The following is a 23467-nucleotide window of genomic DNA, read 5'->3' on the forward strand; positions in this document are numbered from 1 at the left end:
CTCTGCCCCAACCCACTCGCATTCTGTCTCTGTCTCTCTCAAAAATAAATAAACATTAAAAAAAATTGTTTTAAAGAAAAGAAACTACAACATGTAAGACTAGCTCAAGAAAATTAATGAATTATATGTCTATTTCACTTACAAGCATATATACAAAATTCCCAACAAAATACTAGATAATGAAACTCAACAGTTTATATTTGTAAATGCATTCTGATCCCAGAAATCCAAGGATGGTTCAATATCTCACTTTCACTTCCAATGGTAACCCACCACATTCATGGACTAAGAGGAAATTTGCATAAGCATCTCAATAGATGTGAAGTTTATAACATTCAACAATTATTTATGATTTTTAAAGAATTATTTATTTTTTAAATGGCTTCCAGCCATTATGGAATAACTGCTATCAGACTTTCCTTCCTTCCAAAGGGGGTGTGTAGGAAACCCCAGAAAACTGAACAAAATATAGGGAGCAACTATTTTCAGACATTGGACAAAGGACAGCACAGGACTGTGTTCCCTAAGGGAATCAATGACATAAAGCCTATGATTGCCCTCATTTTCCACATAGAGGAACTTCTGGACTGCAGGAACTTCCAGAAATCAGTGTGGCAGTCATGATGAGTTTAAAAGACAGAGTTAGAGCTTGCAGAGGCCAAGGTATTTGGAATTTTCAGACAGAGAGAGAGAGGATCAACTCAGAGAAAGAGTTCCAGAAATCTTCGATACGGTCCCTCCCCCAAGTTATTCTACACAAGCAGCCCGCTGTGTAGTATACAAGAGAATACTCTTCAGTGCCCTCTCCAGATGTGAACATGAAGCATAAAACAAGGAAGAACCCTAAAGGACAGAGCTGGGAGCTTTCAAAACAAGTAACTTTCTCTTCTTCCAGGGTAGAGGTCTTCATTATTCATGCTTAATAGGATTTGGAAATTGCCACAGACCATAGACTGATATATTTCCCATGTTGCCTTTTCTAAATAGAGGTTTTACCTTTTATCCTATTCTTACTCTCTCATTGCATATTTGGGACACATAAAATATTTTTCAGTTTATAAATCACTAAATTTATAAACTACTGTACATTGATTATGTTGGGAGAACAAATAACATATCATTTCATTTTTAAACCACTGGACCACAAGAATCTACATCAGACCCTTTTGAACAAACTGTACATAACTCAGAGAACCTAAACTGTGAGCTGGATGCTGCAACTGTTGGAACTGTTACAAATGGTCTCCCTTAGGGATGAAGTGAGCTTGTTCCAGATACAGCAGAGTGCACAGATAACAAGAACGGCCAAAAGAGAGTACTGCAGCAGAAAGTGCCAATTGTCCCCCAATATCTCTTCTCCTGTTCCTCTATGATTTTAGAATCCCTGATTTTCAGTCAGCCATTTAGCCTTCCAAAATAAATACGTATTTCAGTCCCCCTTGCACTAGTGGCACAGGGCAGCATCCAGGTATTTCCCTTAGGAGATCACTGGCATGAGGCATTTGTGCCCATCCTTATCCTTGCTGGCTCAAAATGGAAGCACTTGTTGGAGCAGTCATCTTGGATCATGAAGTAACCTTGGGAATGGAGGACATAAAGGCAGAAGAAAATAAAAGAAACCTAGATCTTTACAGACTTCATGGAATAGAGCCACCATTCAAGCCCAGGGACGGCTACCTCTAAACTCTTACATGAGATAAATAAAATTATCTTATGTAAACTGCATAAAATTGTACATGCCGTGTACTGTGTGATTCCAGGGACCCCACTAAGTGTATTCTGTGTGTTCAACCACACACAGCAACACTAAAATTTCCCTTTTACTTAAGACACTGTTATCCTGGGTCTTTGTGATTCATGGCCAAACAGTATTTTAATTGCTACAGAGCATAAAGTGGGATAATCAATTTGGGGAGAAGTTTAGCAATACTTAGTAAAACTGAAAATACACATATCCTATGGTCCCTATGATATACTATTACAGTGCTTCTCAAAATACGGTCCGTGGACCCTGGAGTGTCTAAAGGTCAACAAGGCCCAAATTATCTTTATAACACTAAGACATGACGTGTCTTTCCACTGTGCTGGCATTCGCATTTATTGTGCAAAAGCAATGGTTAGGTAGCATAAATCAAAGCTGGGGTACCAAACTGTAACAGTAATCACTGAATTCTTCACTATGGTCAGAGGTCGAAGGGAGGAAAAAGCAGTTTCACTTAGGAATTTTGTTGATTAATGGGGCACCTGGGTGGCTCAGTCGGTTAAGCGTCTGACTCTTGGTTTTGGCTCGGGTCATGATCTCATGGTTCCTGAGTTCGAGCCCCACAGTGTGGAGCCTGCTTGGGATTTTCTGTCTCCCTCTCTCTCTCTGCTCCTCCCCCACTCACTCTCTCTCTCTCAAAATTAATAAACTTCAAAAAAAATAATTTTGTTGATTAAGCAATAAAAAAATTTAATTTTATTGTCTTGACACTTACCAATTCTTAATATTCAGGGAGATGGCATAAAGGACTACATACTAAAGTACAATCGTGTCATAGCTACTTTACATCATTGTTTATCTGGGCTGCTGAACGCATCACGTTTTTCATGAAACACCATTTTTACTTAAAAGAAAATGGACAAATGGGGCACCTGGATGGCCCAGTTGGTTAAGCATCTGACGCTTGATCTCACTCAGCTCAGGTCATGATCTCATGGTTGTGAGTTCGAGCCCCACGTCGTGTTGAGCCCCTAAACTGTGTTTATTCTCACTTGGGTATCTGGAAGACACTTTCTCAAAAATGAATAATGTAGCATGTCACTTCAAGGAAAAGAACTGATAGTATTTGATAAAATTTGAGTTTTTATGGGGCACCTGGCTGGTTCGGTACATTAAGCATCTGATCTCAATTTTGGCTCAGGTCATGATCTCACAGTTTGTGACATACAGTGACACATTAGCATCTGCACTGACAGTGCAGAACCTGCTTGGGATTCTCTCTCTCTCTCTCTCTCTCTCTCTCTGCCCCATCCCTGCTCACACATGTTCTCTCTCTCTCTCTCTCAAAATAAATAAATAAACTTAAAAAAATTTTTTGAGCTTTTAAGCAAAAATTAGAATTTTGGAAAACCTGTGTCTATCACCATGAGCTTAAAGTTTCCCAATGCTTAAATATTTTTTGATAATATATAATAAAATGTGTCCAAATTTGGAAGATCTATGTAACTTAGTGAGCCAATATTTTCCAAATAACCGATGGATGAATGATGTTTCAAAATTATACATAAGTAAAAGATCCATTCAGCGTGAACATAACATACTTCAAGTATACAGGCAAAAAAAAATGAAACCATGTTCAAGGGAGAAAAACTATTGCCCTTTTCAACTGTAATATCCAATACTGGAGTCGTATGAAGCAAAGAGCTGGGAGCTCTGAGGGAAAGTATTGTGGGGGGCTGAGAAAACCATGTCCCAATGGACATCCACATCCTAACCCAGAACCTGTCAATGTGACCTTATTTGGAAAAAGGATCTTCACAGAAGTGATCAAATTAAAGATTTTGAGATGAGGAGATGATCCTGAATTACCCAGTTGGCCCTAATGTGATCATAAGTTTCCTTATAAGAAAAACAGAAGGAGATCACATAGTCGGACGAGGAGGAAGCGATGCTGACCCTGGAGGCAGAGCCTGGAGTGGGGCAGCCACATGCTGAGGAACATCTGTGGCCACCAGAGGCCACCGGAGGCCAGAAGAGGCAAGGAATGGACTCTCCCTCAGAGCAGCCCTGCTGCCACCTTGATCTCAGCCCAGTGACCCTGATTTCAAACTTCTGGCCTCCAGGACTGTGAGAGAGTACATTTCTGTTGTTTTAAATCACCAAGGTTGTGGTAATTTGTTACAGTGGCAATAGGAAACTAACGGTGACCCGAGAATATTAAGCCGAGGCCAGCTGCTATTGAAGCACAAGCATATAGATGCCAATTGAGTCATGGGCACAAATGAGACCAGTTAGGGTTCACAGACCCAACAGACCCGACACATAATCAAATATTTTACAGCCCTTCACCATCTTGAAAAGAAATTCATGACATAATCTAACATATTTTCAAATCAACATAATGGATTAATGAAGAGAAACAGAGACGGGAGACTGGTGGCCATTAGATACATAACAAGTCTGTTCCAGCACATTCTCACCTTCTCACAGTGCAGGCTGCCAATGAGTCCAGGCTCCACTCAGCCAACTAAGCACAGCTACAATTTATCCCAGGGCTTTAGCCCAAACACTGAATCCAGAATCTGTTTGGAGTAAGTACACCCATGTCGATAAATTTGAACTAATCTACAATTCGTTCTTGGCTTTGTATCCTTGTAATCCATTCCCACACATATTCTCCAGTATTTTTTTGTGGATATAAATTGGCAAAAATCTCTGTTCTTTTATTGTGTGTCTTTGTTTGGGTTCTTCCGAAAGCAGAGCCTAAGGCGGAGACTTGGGTATAAGTGGTTTGCTCAGGAAGTGATGCCATGAAATGAAAGTGAGGGAGGGGGTGAGTGAGACAGGAAAGGAGGAATCAAAACATAGTGTTCCTGAGGTCACTGCTCTGGCTAACAACCTTGACTTCACTAGGACCTCCTGAGAAGTGTCCAGAATGTCTCCTAGGATTCTCCAATTATTCACCCACTGCCTTCTGTCCCCAGCCCCTAGGGTTACCTCTAGAGACTGGGCTGTGCTGCTAAGCAGGTCAGGTGGGCTCCTGTGGTGTCAGAGAAGGGCTCCGGCAGAAAGTGTAGATATACAGCAGGTGCCAGGGAGGCATCTCTGTAAACCCACTGTAATTAAAGGTGTGCTGAGGGCACTAGTCAAGACACCAGCCCTTACAGCCCTCAGATCTACCCACGCGCCACATTAAGTCCAATCTGTCATGATTCTTTGAGGTGAAGGCTGGTCACAACTTCTACAAAAGCCTTAACAGAACAAAAATAGTCCATACTATTGCAGCTGCTCCTAAGGCTATAACTCATACTCATTATTATCTCCCTTCTCTGCCTATTCTAGACTTCCCTCACCCTCAGCCAGCATTTGATGAAGTCACGCAGTCGTTCATTCCTGGGGGTTCTGAGCCCTTGGTTCCCTTGCCCTTGGCAGGCTGAGGCTGCTGAAAATGTCTTTTCACTGTTATCACTTGGCATGGAAGCAACCAGACCCCAAAGTAAATCCTCAAAGTACCAGACAAACTCTTGAAGGCCCCCTAAGTAGCAGTAACCCTATCTCCTCATAATCATCAGGATCAATTATCCACTCCTTCTTTGCCTGCTGGTTCACAAGCATGAGGAGCTCAAAATGACCCTATAGGATTTTCAGACTGAGGCTCTGTGTGGGTGTCCTTCCCTGGAACCAGTGGAGTCCCCTCATAGAAATAAATGTTCTCTACCTGGGAACAGCAGAGTTTAATTTTGCAGAGACGGAACGTGCAAATTCTACAAACTGAGCTTTGGATGACGAAAGGATCATCTTTGGATGATGAAAGGATCCCGATGCTCTGGATCACTGAGCATGGTGATGAAAGATATCCCAACCCATGGGTTCTTAGACCTGTGTCTTTGTTCCTGGATCCCTATATTGCATCTACTGGGGGATAGCACCATATACCGGGCTGTGATTCAGTGTATGTATCTGAACTCCTTAAGGTACTGTCCAGAGCTAGGACCTTTGCTAGAAAGATGTCATTCTATCTCTCTATTCGATGGGCTGCTTGTGGACAATGCAGGATATCAGAGAAACGGTGGCTCCCATGGCCATTCATACATCATTGTATCTCTTTCACTGCGAAATGAGTTTCTTGGCCCAAGATAATGTTATACATGATCCTATGTTAGTAAATCCAGTATTCTCTAAGCTCCTGGATAGGGACGTTACTCTGAGATACTGTGGATGTGTGGATGTGTGGGTGTGTGGGTGTGTGGATATGTGGATACATGGCTGTGTGGCTATGTGGCTACATGGATATGTGGATATGTGGATATAGGGAAGCAAACCCACAGCCAGAGCAGGTGTCAGTTCCAATAAGGATGAATCAATGCCGTCTCCTGGGTGGCAAGGATCTGCCAAAACCAACTTGTCACTGAGTCATCTAGGGACGGTGCCATATTGGGGCTCAGCACTGATACTGGCTGCTAAGAGGTCAGAAATTCAGTGACCATTAGTAATAATAATTCAGTAATAATTAAATAAGCCTCGATAAGAGAGAGCCCATGTTAGTGGACATAACTTGCACTCCTGCCAACATAGCAACTCCATTCACAGGCCCACCATTTAAGCACAAGGGTAGCCAAGAACACAGGCTGGATGACATCTATCCATCCACTTTGTCATTCAGTGACCCCTCTGCAGTGAGTATTAATATGAGGCACAAAGATGCACACATTTGTGACAACTTCATAGGCTCGTCTTCTTTTCCAGAATTCCTTGTCTCCAACATTCCCCTCTTGCTCTTTCCAACCAGCAAGACATCTGTCACCACTCAGAACTTCATGTGCATTCTTTCTTTAGGCCACTACTCTGTCCACCCCACTCCCTCCCTACAAAGTAGATATCCAAGTGTACTGCTCGAAGCTCTGCCCTCTAGAGGATTTCCCCCCATTACTTTCCTTTAGAGCCACTTTGAATGGGGCTGTAGTGCAGCAGTGATTCAGATCTGAATTTTTCTTCCTGTCTTCTAAGATAGAGGCATCAGTGCCACAGAGACATGGGGGCCACAGCCATCTCTTCCTGTAAATGACTGGTGCTCTCTGAACAAGCTTGGATCCAATTCTTTTTGTGCAATGAATTGCTCCTGAACCTACCCAACCCATTGGCTTCATGGATCTGTCAAGATCTAGCTCAGGACAGGCAGTTTTGGTCACATGGTCATTTGGTGCCCCATAATCAGGCGCTAAGTCTCTACTTGGGTCCAGCAGTGTGCCAGAAGCTTCTTTCAAGTGGTGAGTAGTTCTCTACTGCAGCAGGCACGGCTTTGCTTCAAAACCCTGCGTACGCACTACAAATCTGTGGGAGCGTGCCAAAGGTGCCATATAGGGTCGCTACTCACCACAAATAAGCCCAACACTAACTCACCGGTTCTGCTAAGTGGCAGGGGAACCCATCCTCCAATCTGGATCAGCAGAGCCCTCCTTTGTTCTGGACTCCACTCTAAACTGACAGTTTTTCAAGTCACCCAACAAATGGGTCAGAATAGTATTCCCAAGTATGGTACACGCCAACTCCAAAACCCAGAGGTGCACCAAGTACTATGCGTCCTTCTTTGTGACAGGGTTGCAAGATACAACTTCTCCTCATCTTAGAGGTGATACCCTGGCTCGCCCTACAACAGTGCACCCTGAAAACTTCACTGATGTCAGGCTCCACAACTTCTTTTAAGTTTCTATTTATTTATTTACTTCAGAGACACAGAGAGTGAGTGGGGGGAGGGGCGGAGAGAGGGGGAAAGAGAGAATCCCAAGCAGGCTCTGTGCTGTCAGCACAGGAGACCGAGGCGGGGCTCGAACTCACAAATCTGTCAGATCATGACCTGAGTCGAAACCTAGAGTCAGATGCTTAACAAACTGAGCCACCCAGGCGCCCCAGCCTCACAACTTCTGAGGGTTTCTCTCTCATCCTCTGCCATGCGTTGTTTTATCAAGGACAGAATACTTGTCACTTCCTTCTTCACCATGTCCACTTAGCACGATGTCATCAGTGTTATGTGGAATGTCTGGATGATCGAGAGCTCAACGGATTAATTGTGACGGAGAGCAGGAAAGTTAAAACCAGCTTGAAGTAAGACAATGAATATGTTCAGCTGTTCCTCCTATAAAAACGTGAGACGCTTTTGGGAATTTACTCTTTACTACTGGAAATTGAAAAGAATGTTCACCAAATTGAGAATTGCATTACTAAGTGCCAGCGGTGCATGAGTTGGTTCCAGTAAAAATATCTCACCTGACACAGCTGCTGTGATTGGGGGTACTACTTGGCTAAGTTTGTGGTGGCTCACCACCATTTACTTGAATCCACCCGGATTCTGCAGGGGCCATACATACTTAAGATGTAACGGGCATCACCACTTTATGTCTTTGAGAGTGACAAATCTCTGCAGTCCCACCAGGAATGCAGCACGTTTCTGCTTTAGTATTGTGGTAGGGTCCCCTCCCTATGGAAAGAAAAAAAACCTCAAGGCAACCTGGCTATACGCATACGTGACAACATCCGTTGTGATCTTGTAACATGAGACCACTTAATCAGACTACATGTTTGTGTGTTACCATATATGGGACACAAAGAGGTAAAAAATATATATATATTTAAAAAACTACACCACGAGGCATTCAGGGCTCAGTTCTTTGGGTACGAACCCAACTGAGCGGTGCTGGCAGGAATAAAGTTGCTTCCTGGAAAGAAAAGCCTCGGTGTCACGACTCTTTGGGCAAGAATCTTGCTACAGTGTTCTAGAGGACGTGAGAGTCAGTGTGGGGGTAGTTTCAGGGGCTTCACTTTGCTCATCCTCCCACGATTCTGATTCCACAGGTCAGGGATCAATGTATAGGCTCTGCCCACTGCTAGGTATAATTATCCCAAGATGTACTGGGACCAAAAAAGTAACCACAGGACTTGGGTCAGGATTCCATTTATTATGTGGCTTCCATAGTCCCTACTCTAACCAGTGTTTCATGATGCTTCAGGTACCTTGGCACAAGTGTCTCAGATCCTGTATCTAACAGCTCTTGAAAGGTCTGGATAGTCCTTTTCCCAAAGTAAATTATTTGTTAAGTGGCTCTAGGTTCCTCTGGGGAAGGATTAGAGGACTTTTTTTTTTTTTCATATGCTTTCAGTGGCATCACAGGATCCTTCCTTGAAGGACCAAGCCTCCCTTTCAACCAGTGGACTCCAGGTCTCAGAACTGGCTCAGATTTAAACGGAGTGAGGGATCCTGATTTCCACAGCAGCAACTGACATCTGCCTTCTGGTCACAAATTCTTTGTTTCTTTCTGGTTATTCAAATCAATTAACACTCTAGTCAGCTGCCTATCTATTTTATCCCAAAGAACACTATGGTCCAACATGCATGGCCACAGATCCCTAGGGTCAAGTCATTCTGGTTGCCACTCCAGTCTGCAGCAGAAGCAGAAATGCAGGAGGTTGTGTATTTTAGGTGGGACCCCACCAAGGTGGGGTGAGTCTGATCGGTCCTCAAACTGCCAAGGTGGGCCAAGGAGACGTTATACAGCACCAGATGTTTGCTCCAAGGTGTGCCTTCTCCTGGATTTGATGTTCTAACTGGCCTAGGTCTGGAGGCAAGGGTAGTGGAGTCGGGCATGAAGACATTGGTTTCAAGCACGACAAGAGCTTCCTCAGAGGTGCGCTTCAACTTACAGGACAGCCTTAGCGGTGATTAGGGATGGAAGGCACCTGGAGTCATCAGAATTGTCCCAAGGGTCCCAAACTCTCATCCACTCAACAAATGTTTATTCGGCACCTACCACGTGCCCCCACACTCTCTACTCCATGGAGGGGAGTCACACACACCGTCTCCCCCTCCAGGTGGGACCCACACTCAGGATCGGGCGCTCAATGGCTGTCCTGCTTGCTCGGACTTCCCCAGGGGAGGGGTTGGGGCGCAAACCTATCCAGCGAGTGGCCGCCGCCGCCTGCGCTGCCCCGTCCGCTCCCCGAGGCTGGCGAAGGCACATCTCCGTTCACCGGCACCTCCCTGAGTACACCTGCCCTTCAGCACCCGGCCCACCCCACTCCCGCCAGCGGAATAGCTCGCTCGCTGCCTGAGGACACACCGCCCCGCCCACGTGACCCACCTTCGCGACGCGCCACAGGGCAGCGCGACCAGCTGCTCAAGACACTTCTGGTCGGCCCACGTCGTTTCCTCGGCTCCGGCCGCAGGCCAAACAGCTGCCTGTCTTTTCAGCGGCCCCGCCCAGCGAGAGAGGTCATTGGTCTTCGCCCGGAGCAGGGGCGGGACGCTCCCCGAGCACGCAGGATTTGGCTTTCGGAATAGGTACGCGACCAGGGTCACGGAGAGAGCCGAGCGCCGCCGCAGAGAGCCGAAAAGAGCCGGAGAGACCCGAGTATGACCGGAGAAGAGCAGGCTAGCCGGAAGCAGACCCGAGCGCAGCCGGAAGGAGCCGAGTCTGCCCGAAGGGGGCTGAGCGCGACTGGACTTTGGGCTTGGCCCAGGCGCGCCATGGCTGCCGAGGGGACAGCTGTGGTCGGAGGCGGGGCTGTTGGCGGCAGCCTGGCCAAGGACGGCTTGCTGCAGTCTCAGTGCCTGGATGCGGCCCCGAACCGGCGGCGCAGCTCGTCGCTATCGCGTGACGCCGAGCGCCGAGCCTACCAGTGCTGCCGGGAGTACTTGGGCGGGGCCTGGCGCCGAGTGCGGCCCGAACAGCTGAGGGTTGACCCTGTGAGGTGGGAGGTCAGGGGTCGAGCTCGGGCCCTCAGGACACCGCGTTTCGGCGGCCTCGCGCGCGCGGGGGCGGGGACGGGGGCGGGGCCGGCCTGGCCGGGGGCGGGCGCGGGGGAAGCCCGGCGGGAGGGGGGAGGGGGGTGGGGGTTCGGGACGGGGGCGGCCGACCGCGGGCTGAGCGCACCCCGGTGTGGGTCTGCAGCGGAGGCCTCAGTAACCTGCTCTTCCGCTGCTCGCTGCCGGACCATCTGCCCAGCGTCGGCAAGGAGCCCCGCGAGGTGCTGCTGCGACTGTACGGGGCCATCCTGCAGGTGAGGAGGGAGTGTGGGCCGCAGCGGCCAGTGGCATTAGGACCTCCCAGCAAGCGTGGCGGGGGGGGGGGGGGGGGGGGGGGGGGCTAAGCAGCTTGTAAATTACCGTAGCCACGCCGGGCTCTGGAGCCTGCGGGCTGTAGAGCGGGAAGTGAAGCGGTGATGGGAGGGAAAAGCAGACCCTCCGGTGTTAGCACCGCTCTGCCCGCTTTGTTGTCCGTCTTCCTTCAGGGCGTGGATTCCTTGGTCCTTGAAAGTGTGATGTTCGCCATCCTGGCGGAGCGGTCGTTGGGGCCCCAGCTCTATGGAGTCTTTCCAGAGGGCCGGCTGGAACAGTACATCCCAGTATGAGCCCAGCCCGGCCCTGACCTCCCTGAGGCACCTCCTTCCCCCCAGCCCCTGTTCCCCTTTCCAGTGCGTGCCTTCACACCCCTTACCCCAGGTAGGGCATTTTCCCCAAGACCCTGACTCCCCCGCCCACCCATTCCCCTACCCCTTCCCCCTCCTGCCCCAGCCCCCCTCACCACCCTGATAGGTTCCTGGGTGCAGAGCCGGCCACTGAAAACGTGTGAGCTTCGAGAGCCGGTGTTGTCAGCAGAAATCGCCACGAAGATGGCCCGGTTCCATGGCATGGAGATGCCGTTCACTAAGGAGCCCCACTGGCTGTTTGGAACCATGGAACGGTGAGTCAGGAGCCGCCTCGGGGCTCCTGCACACCTGGTCTGAACCCTACTGCTGGCAGGTACTACCCTGGGCTGCAACTGAATGTGTCCATGACTGTCCAGTCCTCCAGCTGAGCGGATTACGCATCCCAGTGTCGTCTAGTATGGTCTCTCCCAGAACAGGCTTCCAAATAATGCAGACAAGTCAGAAAAATCCATCAGACAAGTCATACAGTGATAGGAAAAAGGTAGATAGGAGGGAGGTAGGGAGGGATCACAGCGAGCATATCTTACTCTTCGGGCTTCAGGTACCTAAAGCAGATCCAGGACCTGCCCCACACTGGCCTCCCACAGATGAACCTGCTGGAGATGTACAGCCTGAAGGATGAGATGGGTAACCTCAGGTGAGGGAAGGCAGGGCAGGAGAACAGAATAGCACAGGAGGCAGTTCCAGGTACCAAATGGGGTCCTTCCCAGGATTTACTGAGGGCTGGGTCAGGGCCTGGCCCACGAGGGTGACTCACCCTCCTCTGGCCACTCCTACTCAGGACCCATGCCCCTGTTTCCCTGCAGGAAATTGCTAGACTCTACCCCATCACCAGTGGTCTTCTGTCACAATGACATCCAGGAAGGTAGGAGAAAGCATCTGAGTCTCCTAACCTAAGGTGAGGGGGGCCAGAGGACCCTGGAGTGACCAGAACTGCACCCCTTCTCCCAGGGAACATCTTGTTGCTCTCAGAGCCAGAAAACACCGACAGACTGATGCTGGTCGACTTTGAGTACAGTAGTTACAACTACAGGTGAGGGTTAAGAGAATGGTCTCCATGGGTCTGCTTCCAAGCACTCTGGAAAACAGACTAGGCCTTCTCTCTGCATCCCAGCCACCCAGGGTATTTGGGGACTGAGTGTCTACCTTATTCCCCCAGGGGCTTTGACATTGGGAACCATTTTTGTGAGTGGGTTTATGATTATACTCACGACGAGTGGCCTTTCTACAAAGCACAGCCTGCAGACTACCCCACCCGGGGGCAGCAGGTATGTTGACCAGAGGCTGGGGAGCGGGACCTGGCCTATGAGGGACGAGGAAGGTGATGTCTGAAAAGAATATCAAGAAAGGATGTTCGCTGGGAAATGCTCCAGTCTCATTTCCTGACTCTTGTCTGTTGATCTCAGCTCCATTTTATTCGCCATTACCTAGCAGAGGTCAAGAAAGGTGAGACCATCTCCCAAGAGGAGCAGAGGAAACTGGAAGAAGATTTGCTGGTAGAGGCTAATCGGTGAGGAAGGATGGGTGGGAGCAGGGATAGAGCAGGGTGCAGAGGAAAGGGGGCTGAGGAAGGAGGCAGGCAGGCCGACTCACAGGATTGCAGGTGAGGTGCCAGTGCCTGGTGGGGGCAGAGAGTGCAGATGAGGCTGATGGAGAGTGGTGACAGTCAGGACAGGGTTGGGGTTAGGGCAGTGGGGGAGAAGTTGGAGCTCTGGGGCCTGACCAACCTCAGGGATAGGATCCAGGTAATACCAAGTATGCTCTGAACCCCTCTGTTTCTCCTGCCCCCCTTAGGTATGCTCTGGCATCCCATTTCTTTTGGGGTCTCTGGTCTATCCTCCAGGCATCTATGTCCACCATAGAATTTGGTTACCTGGTGAGTAACCCAGGTGGGCAGGTTAGGTGTGACGGGAGGTGGGGTGCATCAGGGGCCATGCGCTCTCCAGGAAGTCTGTGGGCAGACTTGGTGGGGGCTGGGTGTGCCTGACCCACCCTTCTCACAAGTCTGTGGGGTGGGTTCTCCCCCAGGAGTACGCCCAGTCTCGGTTCCAGTTCTACTTCCAGCAGAAGGGACAGCTGAGCAGCTTCCAGCCCTCATCCTGACTCTCCACAGCCCCCAACCGCCAGATTTCTCCTGGAGTCTCCAGGGCAGGACCTTGGAGGGAGGGGCAAAGGGTGGGGAGGGGCTCTGGGAACTGGGCTGAGCCCTGGAGTGAGATTGGGGTTGAGGAGGCTGACCTCTCCCCACAGCCGGAAGATGGTGGGAGGGAACCCCTGGGCTGTGCACCTTAAGACAATAAACAAGCTTCTTCCTTCACACCCTGTCCTAGCTCTGCAGCACAAAGTACCAACCAAGGAATGCACACAGGGTGACAAAGTGACCGTGGCTCTGAACCTCACTTTCCCTTTCTGAAAAGCATGGCTGTTTGGTGCTCTGGGCTTGAGAGTCGTTAAGGGTCCACTCTGCCAAATGGAGCCCCTGGCCCTCTCTCTCCCTGGCTCCAGCTTAGAAGTGATGCACACTAGAGAGACTGGGGTGGGGGACTGGGGAGTAATGGGGGTACAAAGAGGGCCCTGGGGTGGGGCTGCCCAACCCTGAGCACTGGAGAGCAGGGGACAGGCAGCACAGCTGACACATGGATGACCTTTTCCCTACATTCAGCTATTTTTAGCTCTAATGCTACCATCCTCACGTGAGACCCTTTAGGCCCCCCCCAGGTTACCAGACCTCTGAGCAATCTCAGCTTGCAGAAACCGGGACCGCCCCCACTCCTGATTCCCACCACAGAGGGAAGGGGATTCTGGTTGCCGCCCCACATCTGTTTTCTCAACCCAAATTTGGGAGTGGGTGTCAGGTTCCCGGTGAGGGCGGGGCGGGGATGGCCAGGCCTGAAGGACGTGGGGACACGGGCCAGAGCTACTCGCCCCGCACGCTGACAGGAGCGAACCCAACCCGTGAGTGGAGTGGGGGGCAACACAGGGCCACCGGTCCGGCTCAGAGTCCCAGACCAGAGCAGGGGACCAGGACGGCGCCGGGGTCCCTCCCAGGCGGGGCTGGGAGTGCCCAGACCCGGCCTTGCTCCAGACCAGCTCTGCGTCTCGCCCCCACCCCGAGGCAGCCATTCTGCAGGTTTTACGGCTCGACCCCTGCACCACCGTGACGGACCCTGCCCGGAACGCGGGCGCGAGGGTTCCGCGGCCGTTGGTCAGGCTGCGGGGCCGTGCGAAGCGGAAGGGCGGGGGACGGCCGCCAGCGCGGTGCGGGCGGGGGCGCGGCCCGGCCGGGGGCGGAGGGAGGGGGCATCCGCGCAGAGGGCGGCCGGGGGCGGGGTCAGCCTGAGCCCGCCCGCGCACCCTCCTGCCCCCTCCCAGGTGACGACCAACCTCCAGGATGGCGGAAGCGCACCAGGCCGTGGCCTTCCAGTTCACGGTGACCCCAGATGGGGTCGACTTCCGGCTCAGTCGGGAGGCCCTGAAACACGTCTACCTGTCTGGGATCAACTCCTGGAAGAAACGCCTGATTCGCATCAAGGTGGGCGCAGGTGGTTCTGGCTTCTTCCAGCAAGTGCAGAATAGAGTCCTCCCGGAGACAGAGGCCAGGTGTCAGCTGCTGCCCCTTTGTTAAGATCCTCCACCCCCACCTTGGCTGGCAGTACTGCTGGGTGACAGGTTCTAGCAGTCCAGAAACCAGAGCGACGCTCAAGGTGTGGCGGGGAGATGGGCATACAAGGAGTGGCAGAGGGACACAGTGAGTAATGGGGTGCTGCAGGTGTGGGAGTGTGGAGAAGGGGAAGACCAGACATGAGGGAGGAAGAAGAACACAACAGGTGAGAGACCCGGGACCCCACAGGTGCCTGCTCACCGCCGTCACTCCTGCTGTAAGTGTGCTTGTTTCTGCCCCACAGAATGGTATCCTTAGGGGTGTGTACCCTGGCAGCCCCACCAGCTGGCTGGTCGTCGTCATGGCAACCGTGGGTTCTTCCTACTGCAAAGTGGACATCTCCATGGGACTCATCTGCTGTATCCAGAGATGCCTCCCTGAGGGGTGAGAAGCAGGGCTATGAGAGAGGGCCGGGCAGGCTCTAAGGCCAGGGTTCCTGAGCTGGGCAGATGCAGGACAGTAGCCATTGGAGGTCCTAGGGCAGCCCCCCCTGGGGGCTGCCATCACCAGAGTCCCACATTCGTAAGTTTGTATGTTATGCATTCAGACACGAGTGTGCCCAGGAATGTTATTCTTCAGCACCTCCCCCAAGATGGTTTGTACCATCAAAACTTCAGAGTCAGAATTTCCCCAAGGCTGGCCTCAAGTGGACCCCCTGCAGCCCTCTCCCTTCTCTGACAGATGTGGCCCCTACCGGACCCCACAGACCCGGGCACTTCTCAGCATGGCTATCTTCTCCACGGGGGTCTGGATGATGGGCATCTTCTTCTTCCGCCAAACCCTGAAAATGCTTCTTTCCTACCATGGCTGGATGTTTGAGATGCACGGCCAGACCAGCCACTTCACCAAAGTCTGGGCTGTGAGCAGAAGCCAGGGGAGGGGTTCAGGCATCTGGTTTGAGACCCTGGGGGCCTCATTTGGGGTTCTAACTTGGAGGGGAGAGGCAGACAGGGCACTGGTGCCTGGTGCATAGGTTTGTCCTGGTTCTGAGGGTCGGGGGCCCAAGTCCTCAAGTGTTTGCTAGTTTGTTTCCATTATTTCCCCTGGTTCTCACCAGAAACACTCTGTGCTCTGTACGCCCAGTTCTGTGTCCGCCTTCTGTCCAGCCGGCGGCCGATGCTCTACAGCTTCCAGACATCCCTGCCCAAGCTTCCTGTGCCCAGTGTGCCAGCCACAATTCACCGGGTGAGGGCCTGAGTCAGACATCCCAATGTGCAGGCTAGGCTGGACCCAGAGGACTTCTGCAAACATAAGGAACTGTCCCCTGCAAAAAGCGCGGTTTAGAGCAATGGGGCTGGGTTGGAAGAGGGTCGGGACAGAGGTGGTTGTTGCTGTTTGGCCCCCACACCGACAATAACTTGGCTGGACAGTACCTGGAGTCTGTGCGGCCCTTGCTGGATGATGAGGAATATTACCGAATGGAGACGCTGGCCAAAGAATTCCAGGACAAGACTGCTCCCAGGCTGCAGAAGTACCTGGTCCTCAAGTCATGGTGGGCAACTAACTATGTGAGTCCCCTCCCGGGCTTACCCTCACCTCCGCTTGTGTCAGGGGGATCTGTCCCCTGCCCTCTGCCCCAGCCCTCACTGCTCCCTCCCTCCCGCAGGTGAGTGACTGGTGGGAAGAGTACGTGTATCTGCGCAGCAGGGCCCCCCTCGTGGTGAACAGCAACTACTATGTCATGGTGCGAGAGAATTCGGGGACAGGGAAGATGGGGGAGGTCCTGGAGGAACAGTCAGGAAGCAGCTTCAGGGCCGCAGAGATACCGAGGATCTAGAGAACTGGGTAGCCACACAGCCTGACGCTGTCAGTCTCAGAGTCCCCAGGCTCCGTCACTTCCCGCCTTGGCTCCCTTGCTGGCCTCCCAGCCGCATGTTCCCAGCTCTCCTAACACCATCCCCAGGGAATCTCCTTCATCTTGCCTCCCTTTTGTGTCACCATGTGGACCCAGAGCAGCTTCTCTGAGAGCTCAGGAGGTCACTGTTGGTCTCTAACCCTCCCATGGCCAGCCCCCCACCCCCAGCACATGCTTGTGCGCAGCCACCAGGGTCCCCCCACCGCCCAGCCACAGGTCCATGCAGCATGCCTCTCTCTCCTCTCCCACTGTCCAAAACACACTGTGAATCCTGTGCTGAATTCCCCTCCTCCACAAAACTGTCCTCCTCACAGTTTATATATAGCTTGTCCACACCAGAGGTTTTAAACTGTTTTTTAGTGGTGGGAACTTCTTTTTCGATGCAAAATAAACAAAATACGAACAAAAATAGATTATGGAAAAGCAGATCAAAGATTCAGGCTGGGCAGAGGGGTTACGTGATCAGTTACGCATTTCATCTCTGGCAGTGCACCCCGACCGAATGTGCAGGATGGACCGGGGGAAGGGGTCAAGACACCCTGTTCTTAGGCAGGGAGACCCAGGTGACCTGTGCACATTTGTCACACCACCTGCAAGCTCTGTCCTCTCTCTGTAGGACTTTGTGCTCATCAAGAACACAGACATACAGGCAGCCCGCCTGGGAAACATCGTCCACGCTATGATCATGTATCGTCGTAAACTGGACCGTGAAGAGATCAAGCCTGTGAGTTGTGTTGGGTTGAGGGCATGACAGGGAAAGGAGGCCTGAGTCTGAGCCATGCTGGGCCTTCCTCCCAGGTGATGGCACTGGGCATCGTGCCCATGTGCTCCTACCAGATGGAGAGGATGTTCAACACCACCCGGATCCCAGGCAAGGAGACAGGTACTGGCCACAACCAGGAGCCCGTGGTGGGACCATCCAGACGGAGTTCCCTCCCGCTCAGCTCTGGGCCTGCCATGGCTGGTCACCCTACCACCTGCTCATCCATCACCAAGCATCCTGGGTGTCTCAGGGTCATGTAATTGTGACCCTACTATTCACAGGCATGATGCTAGTGCTGGGACCCTGCGGGCCCAAAACAGAGCCCCTCCTGTCCTGTCCGGGCTTCACAGGCCAGGGGAAGGTAGTCTGAGGAAGGAGCAGCAGGGGGGCGGAGCCTTCCGTGAGCCCTTCATGGAGCCTGTAGGACCAGAAGGCTGCTCGCAGACCCTGGGGCAGTGTGTGGGCTTCCTGCCCTGTGAAGTGCTTCACAGGGTGTTGGCCTTAAACAAGAGGTGTGGAGGCAAGCAGCATAGGGCCTGGTTCAGTGCAGGCCCCCTCCACCCCAGCACCCCCCCCCCCCCCGGGGAAGGAAAGCCCAGCTGGCAGCCTACAGAGCAGGTGGAGTGGGAGCAAGGCACGCCATGCCACACTGCCTCAGCCTTCCTGCCCGCTTCCGCTGCAGACCTGCTGCAGCACCTCTCCGACAGCAGGCACGTGGCCGTCTACCACAAGGGCCGCTTCTTCAAGGTGTGGCTCTACGAGGGCTCGCACCTGCTCAAGCCTTGCGACCTGGAGATGCAGTTCCAGAGGATCCTGGATGACCCCTCCCCACCTCAGCCTGGGGAGGAGAAGCTGGCAGCCCTCACTGCGGGGGGAAGGTATCAGGGCCCCACGAGGGGAGGGGCTTGGCCCCGAGTGCCGCCCTGGAACTTGGGGCCAGAGGCGTGACTGAGGGAGGGAAGTGCTGGCATGGCATCCTCTGTCCACAGCAGGACCCTCTGTGGCGAGGGGCACTGCTGGTCAGTGGCTGTAACCCACTGCATCTCCAGCCACATCCAGCTCGGTGATGGCCAGGTGGGAGTGTGTGGAGGACAAGGACACCTTCCAGGAGAGGCTGGTACCCCCAGCTCTGGGCCCTGCTGGGTCCTGGGAGGTGCCCTTCTCTGCCACCCACAGTGTCTCCAGCTCTCACCCTGCCCTTATGCCCCCAGAGTGGAGTGGGCACAGGCACGCCAGGCTTTCTTCAGCTCCGGCAAGAACAAGACTGCTCTAGACGCCATCGAGCGCGCTGCTTTCTTTGTGGCCCTGGACGAGGAGTCTCCCCACTACGACCCTGAAGATGAGGCCAGCCTCAGCCTCTATGGCAAGGCCCTACTTCACGGCAACTGCTACAACAGGTGCGGCACCCCAGCCCCGGTGCAGGCCCCCCGCCTCTCCGTCCATCTCGGTGTGCTCCGCTCATTGCCTGCCTCCTTTCCTGCAGGTGGTTCGACAAGTCTTTTACTATCATTGCCTTCAAGAATGGCCAGCTGGGCCTCAACACGGAACACGCGTGGGCAGACGCCCCTGTCATAGGGCACCTCTGGGAGGTAACGGGCCCTGACAGGCATCCCGTAGGGCAGGCTGGGTGCGGGACACGTGGGTGGTCTCTCAGCCTGACCTTCTCCCTGCAGTTTGTCCTAGGCACTGACACCTTCCACCTGGGCTACACGGAGACTGGGCACTGCCTGGGCAAACCGAACCCCATGCTTGCAGCTCCCCAGCGGCTGCAGTGGGACATTCCCGAGCAGGTGTGCCGTCTGCGAAGGAACAGGGACGGGCTTGTGAGAGTGACAAGTATGCCAAGTACCTGGGATGCTCTCGGGGGAGGGACAGGAGCTTCTCAGAGTCCATTTGGTGGTTAGACAAAGATGTGAGGCGTGAGAGTCATCCGTGGATCACCTGTTAGTGCCTCCCTCCTCCCACGAAGCCCTACCTGACCTCTGGTGGCTGCTGCCCCCAGGTTGCCCTTTGTGTCTGAAGACGGAGAAGGTGCACCGAGACCTGCCCAGCCCCGCTTTTCATCTGTCACCTAAACTTCAGGCCTCCCAGATGTGACCCCGGAGTCCTGCTTAGAGAGCTCTGCCCCCAGCTGACCCTTCCATGTCTTGGCAGTGCCAGGCGGTCATCGAGCGCTCCTACCAGGTGGCCACAGCGCTGGCAGACGACGTGGAGCTGTACTGCTTCCAGTTCTTGCCATTTGGCAAAGGCCTCATCAAGAAGTGTCGGACCAGCCCTGACGCCTTTGTGCAGATTGCCCTGCAGCTGGCCCACTTCCGGGTAGGAGCCCCGCAGGGCCGCTGAGGGGGCAGGGTGGCACCAGACTCACCTGCCAGATTCACCCCTCTCTGCTCCTCAGGACAGGGGCAAGTTCTGCCTGACCTATGAAGCTTCCATGACTAGAATGTTCCGAGAGGGACGGACCGAGACTGTACGTTCCTGTACCAGCGAGTCCACAGCCTTTGTTCAGGCTATGGTGAAGGGGTCCCACATGGTGAGCCTCCCCGACCAGCCACACTGTGAGGTGACCCTCTACCTTCTGCCCACCTTGGGGTCAGGGCTACTCTTCACTGCTCCACTTCTGCTCCCCAGAAAGCAGATCTCCAAGATCTCTTCCGGAAAGCTTCCAAGAAACACCAGAATATGTACCGCCTGGCCATGACAGGGGCTGGGATAGACAGGCACCTCTTCTGCCTTTACGTGGTCTCCAAGTACCTGGGGGTCAGCTCCCCTTTCCTGGCTGAGGTCAGCATTGTTGGTGGGTGTGTCCTCTGTCCCCATGCCCTCTCCTGGGGGGGCCTGGCCTGTTTTCTTTCTGGCCAGCTCCCCAGAAGCTGCCCTCGAGGGCTGGGGCCGGCTTTCCCACCCTACAGCCCATCCAGGCTTGTGGTCCTGGCTCTGAGTGGGAACCTCCCCTCACAGAGCTGGTGTTCTCATGAGAGTGTCAGGTGGTGACAGCACTTGTGAGGAAAGCGTAGAGGAGGCTGCAGTATCAGGGTGGGCAGAATACCCAGGCAGAGGAACCTCCGGTGCCCAGACACTGAGGCAGGGGTGTGGGTGCGCAAGGAACAGCAGGAGGGGAGGGAGCAGAACCAAGGAAGGGATAGGCTGGTAGGAGAGGAGGCCCAGGGGACAGTTACGTCACATGGGGCCTTGAGGGTTTTGTGCAGATGCTGACATGGCTGAGAACAGACTGGCAGGGCGGGCGAGGGGCAGCGTCACTCGTACTGGTGCTAAGGCACCACCTGTCAGCAGGTGCATGCTCGGTGCATGGCGCTCCGTGCATGGTGTCTCACTGCTGGGGCCCCCTTGTTGCAGGTGCTCTCAGAACCCTGGCGCCTCTCCACCAGCCAGATCGCTCAATTCCAGATCCGTATGTTTGACCCAGAGCAGTACCCGAATCACTTGGGCGCCGGTGGTGGCTTTGGCCCTGTAAGTGCCCTTGAAAGGGGACGATGAGCAGGACTGGGCCCCAGGGGTTTCAGTGGAGAGTGCAGTCTTGAAGTCAGACCAGAGGTGGGAGCATGGCCCCGGGGCTTGCCCTGCATGGAAACAGCATGAGTAGCTATGGGCCTGACCTGAAGACAGAAGACAGAAGACGGGTGCCTGGGGCCCACCCAGGCCAACACTCCTCAATACTCCCAGCTGCAGCATGACCACACCCAGGGCTGGTTTCCTCCTCTGAAGTGTGTGCTTCCCAGAGACAGCCCAGGCCTCCCACTGAGAAGCTCAAGTGGGCTAGTTTGTCACCCCCCCCCCACCCCCCCCCTCCCGGAGAGAAGCGGTGATATTGAGCCTCCTGAAAGAAACACAAGGTCCTGGGTTCCTGGTAGTGTCTGGAGCTGCATCGGGCAGAGCCCCTTGGTTTTCACGCTTTTTCCTGGGGGTGTTTCTGACCTCAGGAAAAACGCAGCATCTGGGGTGGGGCCCCTTCCTGGGAATATTGTGGGGAGAACAAGCATGAAGTCAGCTTGGCTTTCAGATCCACAAAGTTTGGTTTACTTGTTCTTTACTCTCGTGCTGCCCTCAGGTGGCAGATGACGGCTATGGGGTTTCCTACATGATTGCGGGCGAAAACACCATCTTCTTCCACATCTCCAGCAAGTTTTCAAGCTCAGAGACAGTGAGTCTCCCCGGTTCCTGCGCAGGCCTGAGGAGGGGATGCCACCTGGGGCCCTGTCTGGGCAGGGTGGGGGAAGAGTCCTCAGTTTTAGGGGCAGAGGGACAGGGGTTCACCTGAAGGTTGGTCTGAGCTCTTGGCTCCCACAGAATGCCCAGCGCTTTGGGAACCACATCCGCCAGGCTCTGCTGGACATCGCTGATCTTTTCCAAGTTCCCAAGGCTGACAGCTGAGAGCTGGAGAAATGCCAGCTGCCCTTTCATCCCCACGTTGTGGAGGGAGGGGCCTGTGGTCGGCTCACAGGCACAGGGTGGCCTTGCACAGGTGTCCAGGCTCCAAGGACAGTTCTGGCAGCCGGCACTTTCCAGGCAGATAGATGCTGCTGGCTGAGGGCCCAGGTGGTGAAGGTGGGGTTGGAGCAGGGAGGGGATTTTGATTTTCTTTTTCTTGCTAGATACTAATAAAGATAAGGCTGTGTAATTTTCTCTTAGCTCTCAGGTACCTTTGTTTTGCTGGGGACCATGAGGCCCTCCCCTGCCCAAGTCCAGACCAGAGAAGTGGCAGGGTGGGGAGCTGGGGCTGGGAGACTGAGAGGCATGTGACCTACTTTGAAATGCGTGTCTCTCCTGAGGTCACCGCTGTCCACACTCACATGTGCACTTGGAATAAATTCTCGCTTTAGAACCTTCACCTGGTCCCTGGGGCCACTTCTGTTTGCCAGCCAGAGAGTGGGGCCCACCTGCCTCCTCCATGAATAGTCATGCCCTCTGCACCCCTGCACAGCCCTGTGGAGGCCCTTGGCCTCCTCCTGGCCAAAGGGAGGGGCTGTAACCTCAGGCCCGAGGTCAAGGTGCCAAGTGGCCATGTCTGTGAGACGGCACACACTATAATCTGGAGCAACACATGCTCCTTCCCTCAGGTTGGCTTTTACATTAAATTAACATCAGGAGTAAACAAAAAACAATTTGTTTGGAAAGTATAAGTAGACAGCACTATCACTGCATACTAGAACGAATCTGGATCTCAGCCCTATGCTTGGTGCTAAGAACCCAGAAATGAAGGGGCACCTGGGAGGCTCAGTTGGTTAAGCATCTGACTTTGGCTCAGGTCACGACCTCATGGTTCGTGGGTTCGAGCCCCACATTGGGCTCTGTGCTGACGGCTCAGAGCCTGGAGCCTGCTTTGGATTTTGTGTTTCCCTCTCTCTGCCCCTCCCTGCTCATGCTCTGTCTCAAAAAAAAAAAAAAAAAAAAAAAAAAAAAAAAAAATGTTTAAAAAAAAAAGAGCCCAGAAATGAATTAGACATAATCCTGGGCCTTCTCTCATGAAGCTCTGTTTGTCGAGCTCTGTGCTGGGGGTTCAGTGGTGAACAAGGCACCGATCTATGTGGAATTCACTATTAGGTGAGACAGGCATGGATCAGGGGACGGAGTGGCTGGCAGGGAAACCAGGAGGCTTTTGGAATAATTCACTTAGTAAGTACTTATTGAGTGCTACTGTGGGCTAGGCACTGGGATACAGCTGTGAATAAAACTGGCCAAAACAGTCCCTCCCTCTGGGGCTTAGAGTCTAGTGGGGAGGCAGGCATTAACGAAGAAGAATGAGTAAATTATATAGTAAGTCAGATAGTAATAAGTGCTAAAGAGAAAAGTAAGGGGAGGGAGCGCCGAGGGGTGGGTGGCAATTTCAGATGGGGTTGCACAGGGAGGCCTTCCGGAACGGGGCCATTGGACTCAGACCTGAAGGAAATGAGCATGCAAGGGCAGCAGATACCTGGCAGAGTGGACAGCAAGAGCCAAAGCTTCAAGGTGGAAGCATTGCCTGCTGCAATGCAGGAACAGTACTGG

At 53.0% G+C, this 23467-nt stretch overlaps 3 protein-coding genes across 6 annotated transcripts in view; 2 read left to right on the plus strand and 1 right to left on the minus strand.

Moving 5' to 3' along the window:
* MAPK8IP2 (mitogen-activated protein kinase 8 interacting protein 2) overlaps nucleotides 1–10063 on the minus strand; it is a 29272-nt gene extending 19209 nt beyond the window's left edge. Inside the window, exon 1 of the mRNA XM_086711884.1 lies at nucleotides 9835–10063. The gene's annotated coding sequence lies outside the window, so the exon portion shown is untranslated. The remainder of the gene's footprint in view (nucleotides 1–9834) is intronic.
* Nucleotides 10064–10087: 24 nt separating this feature from the next.
* CHKB (choline kinase beta) lies at nucleotides 10088–13499 on the plus strand. 2 transcript variants are annotated; one of them, XM_025926802.2, is made up of 11 exons: nucleotides 10108–10444; nucleotides 10645–10753; nucleotides 10985–11098; nucleotides 11303–11436; nucleotides 11724–11819; nucleotides 11989–12047; nucleotides 12134–12215; nucleotides 12342–12450; nucleotides 12589–12692; nucleotides 12977–13058; nucleotides 13211–13499. In XM_025926802.2, exons 1-11 carry the CDS (start codon nucleotides 10221–10223, stop codon nucleotides 13283–13285), a joined length of 1188 nt encoding a protein of 395 aa, XP_025782587.2. In that variant the 5' UTR covers nucleotides 10108–10220; the 3' UTR covers nucleotides 13286–13499. The 2 variants fall into 2 exon arrangements, with proteins under 2 accessions (XP_086568013.1, XP_025782587.2); XM_086711887.1 differs by lacking the exon at nucleotides 11724–11819 and having other exon boundaries at nucleotides 10088–10444.
* Nucleotides 13500–13751: 252 nt separating this feature from the next.
* LOC112863890 (synaptonemal complex central element protein 3) overlaps nucleotides 13752–23467 on the plus strand; it is a 42825-nt gene continuing 33109 nt past the window's right edge. Inside the window, exons 1-19 of one of the 3 annotated variants that reach the window (XM_025927002.2) lie at nucleotides 13754–14137; nucleotides 14555–14714; nucleotides 15088–15227; nucleotides 15525–15702; nucleotides 15927–16028; nucleotides 16214–16351; nucleotides 16450–16527; nucleotides 17315–17422; nucleotides 17497–17581; nucleotides 18144–18339; nucleotides 18673–18858; nucleotides 18945–19050; nucleotides 19135–19251; nucleotides 19616–19780; nucleotides 19860–19994; nucleotides 20093–20245; nucleotides 20819–20932; nucleotides 21531–21623; nucleotides 21770–22105. In XM_025927002.2, coding sequence (XP_025782787.1) covers nucleotides 14574–14714; nucleotides 15088–15227; nucleotides 15525–15702; nucleotides 15927–16028; nucleotides 16214–16351; nucleotides 16450–16527; nucleotides 17315–17422; nucleotides 17497–17581; nucleotides 18144–18339; nucleotides 18673–18858; nucleotides 18945–19050; nucleotides 19135–19251; nucleotides 19616–19780; nucleotides 19860–19994; nucleotides 20093–20245; nucleotides 20819–20932; nucleotides 21531–21623; nucleotides 21770–21853 — 2319 coding nt within the window. In that variant the 5' untranslated portion in view covers nucleotides 13754–14137; nucleotides 14555–14573 and the 3' untranslated portion in view covers nucleotides 21854–22105. Of the gene's footprint in view, nucleotides 14138–14264; nucleotides 14388–14554; nucleotides 14715–15087; nucleotides 15228–15524; nucleotides 15703–15926; nucleotides 16029–16213; nucleotides 16352–16449; nucleotides 16528–17314; nucleotides 17423–17496; nucleotides 17582–18143; nucleotides 18340–18672; nucleotides 18859–18944; nucleotides 19051–19134; nucleotides 19252–19615; nucleotides 19781–19859; nucleotides 19995–20092; nucleotides 20246–20818; nucleotides 20933–21530; nucleotides 21624–21769; nucleotides 22106–23467 lie in introns of those variants that run through there. The other 2 variants (XM_086711885.1, XM_086711886.1) reach the window with 2 other exon arrangements.

This window comes from Puma concolor, chromosome B4, assembly GCF_028749965.1.
Source record: "Puma concolor isolate L17-30 chromosome B4, mPumCon1.1.hap2, whole genome shotgun sequence".
In the NCBI taxonomy this organism is placed as follows: domain Eukaryota; kingdom Metazoa; phylum Chordata; class Mammalia; order Carnivora; family Felidae; genus Puma; species Puma concolor.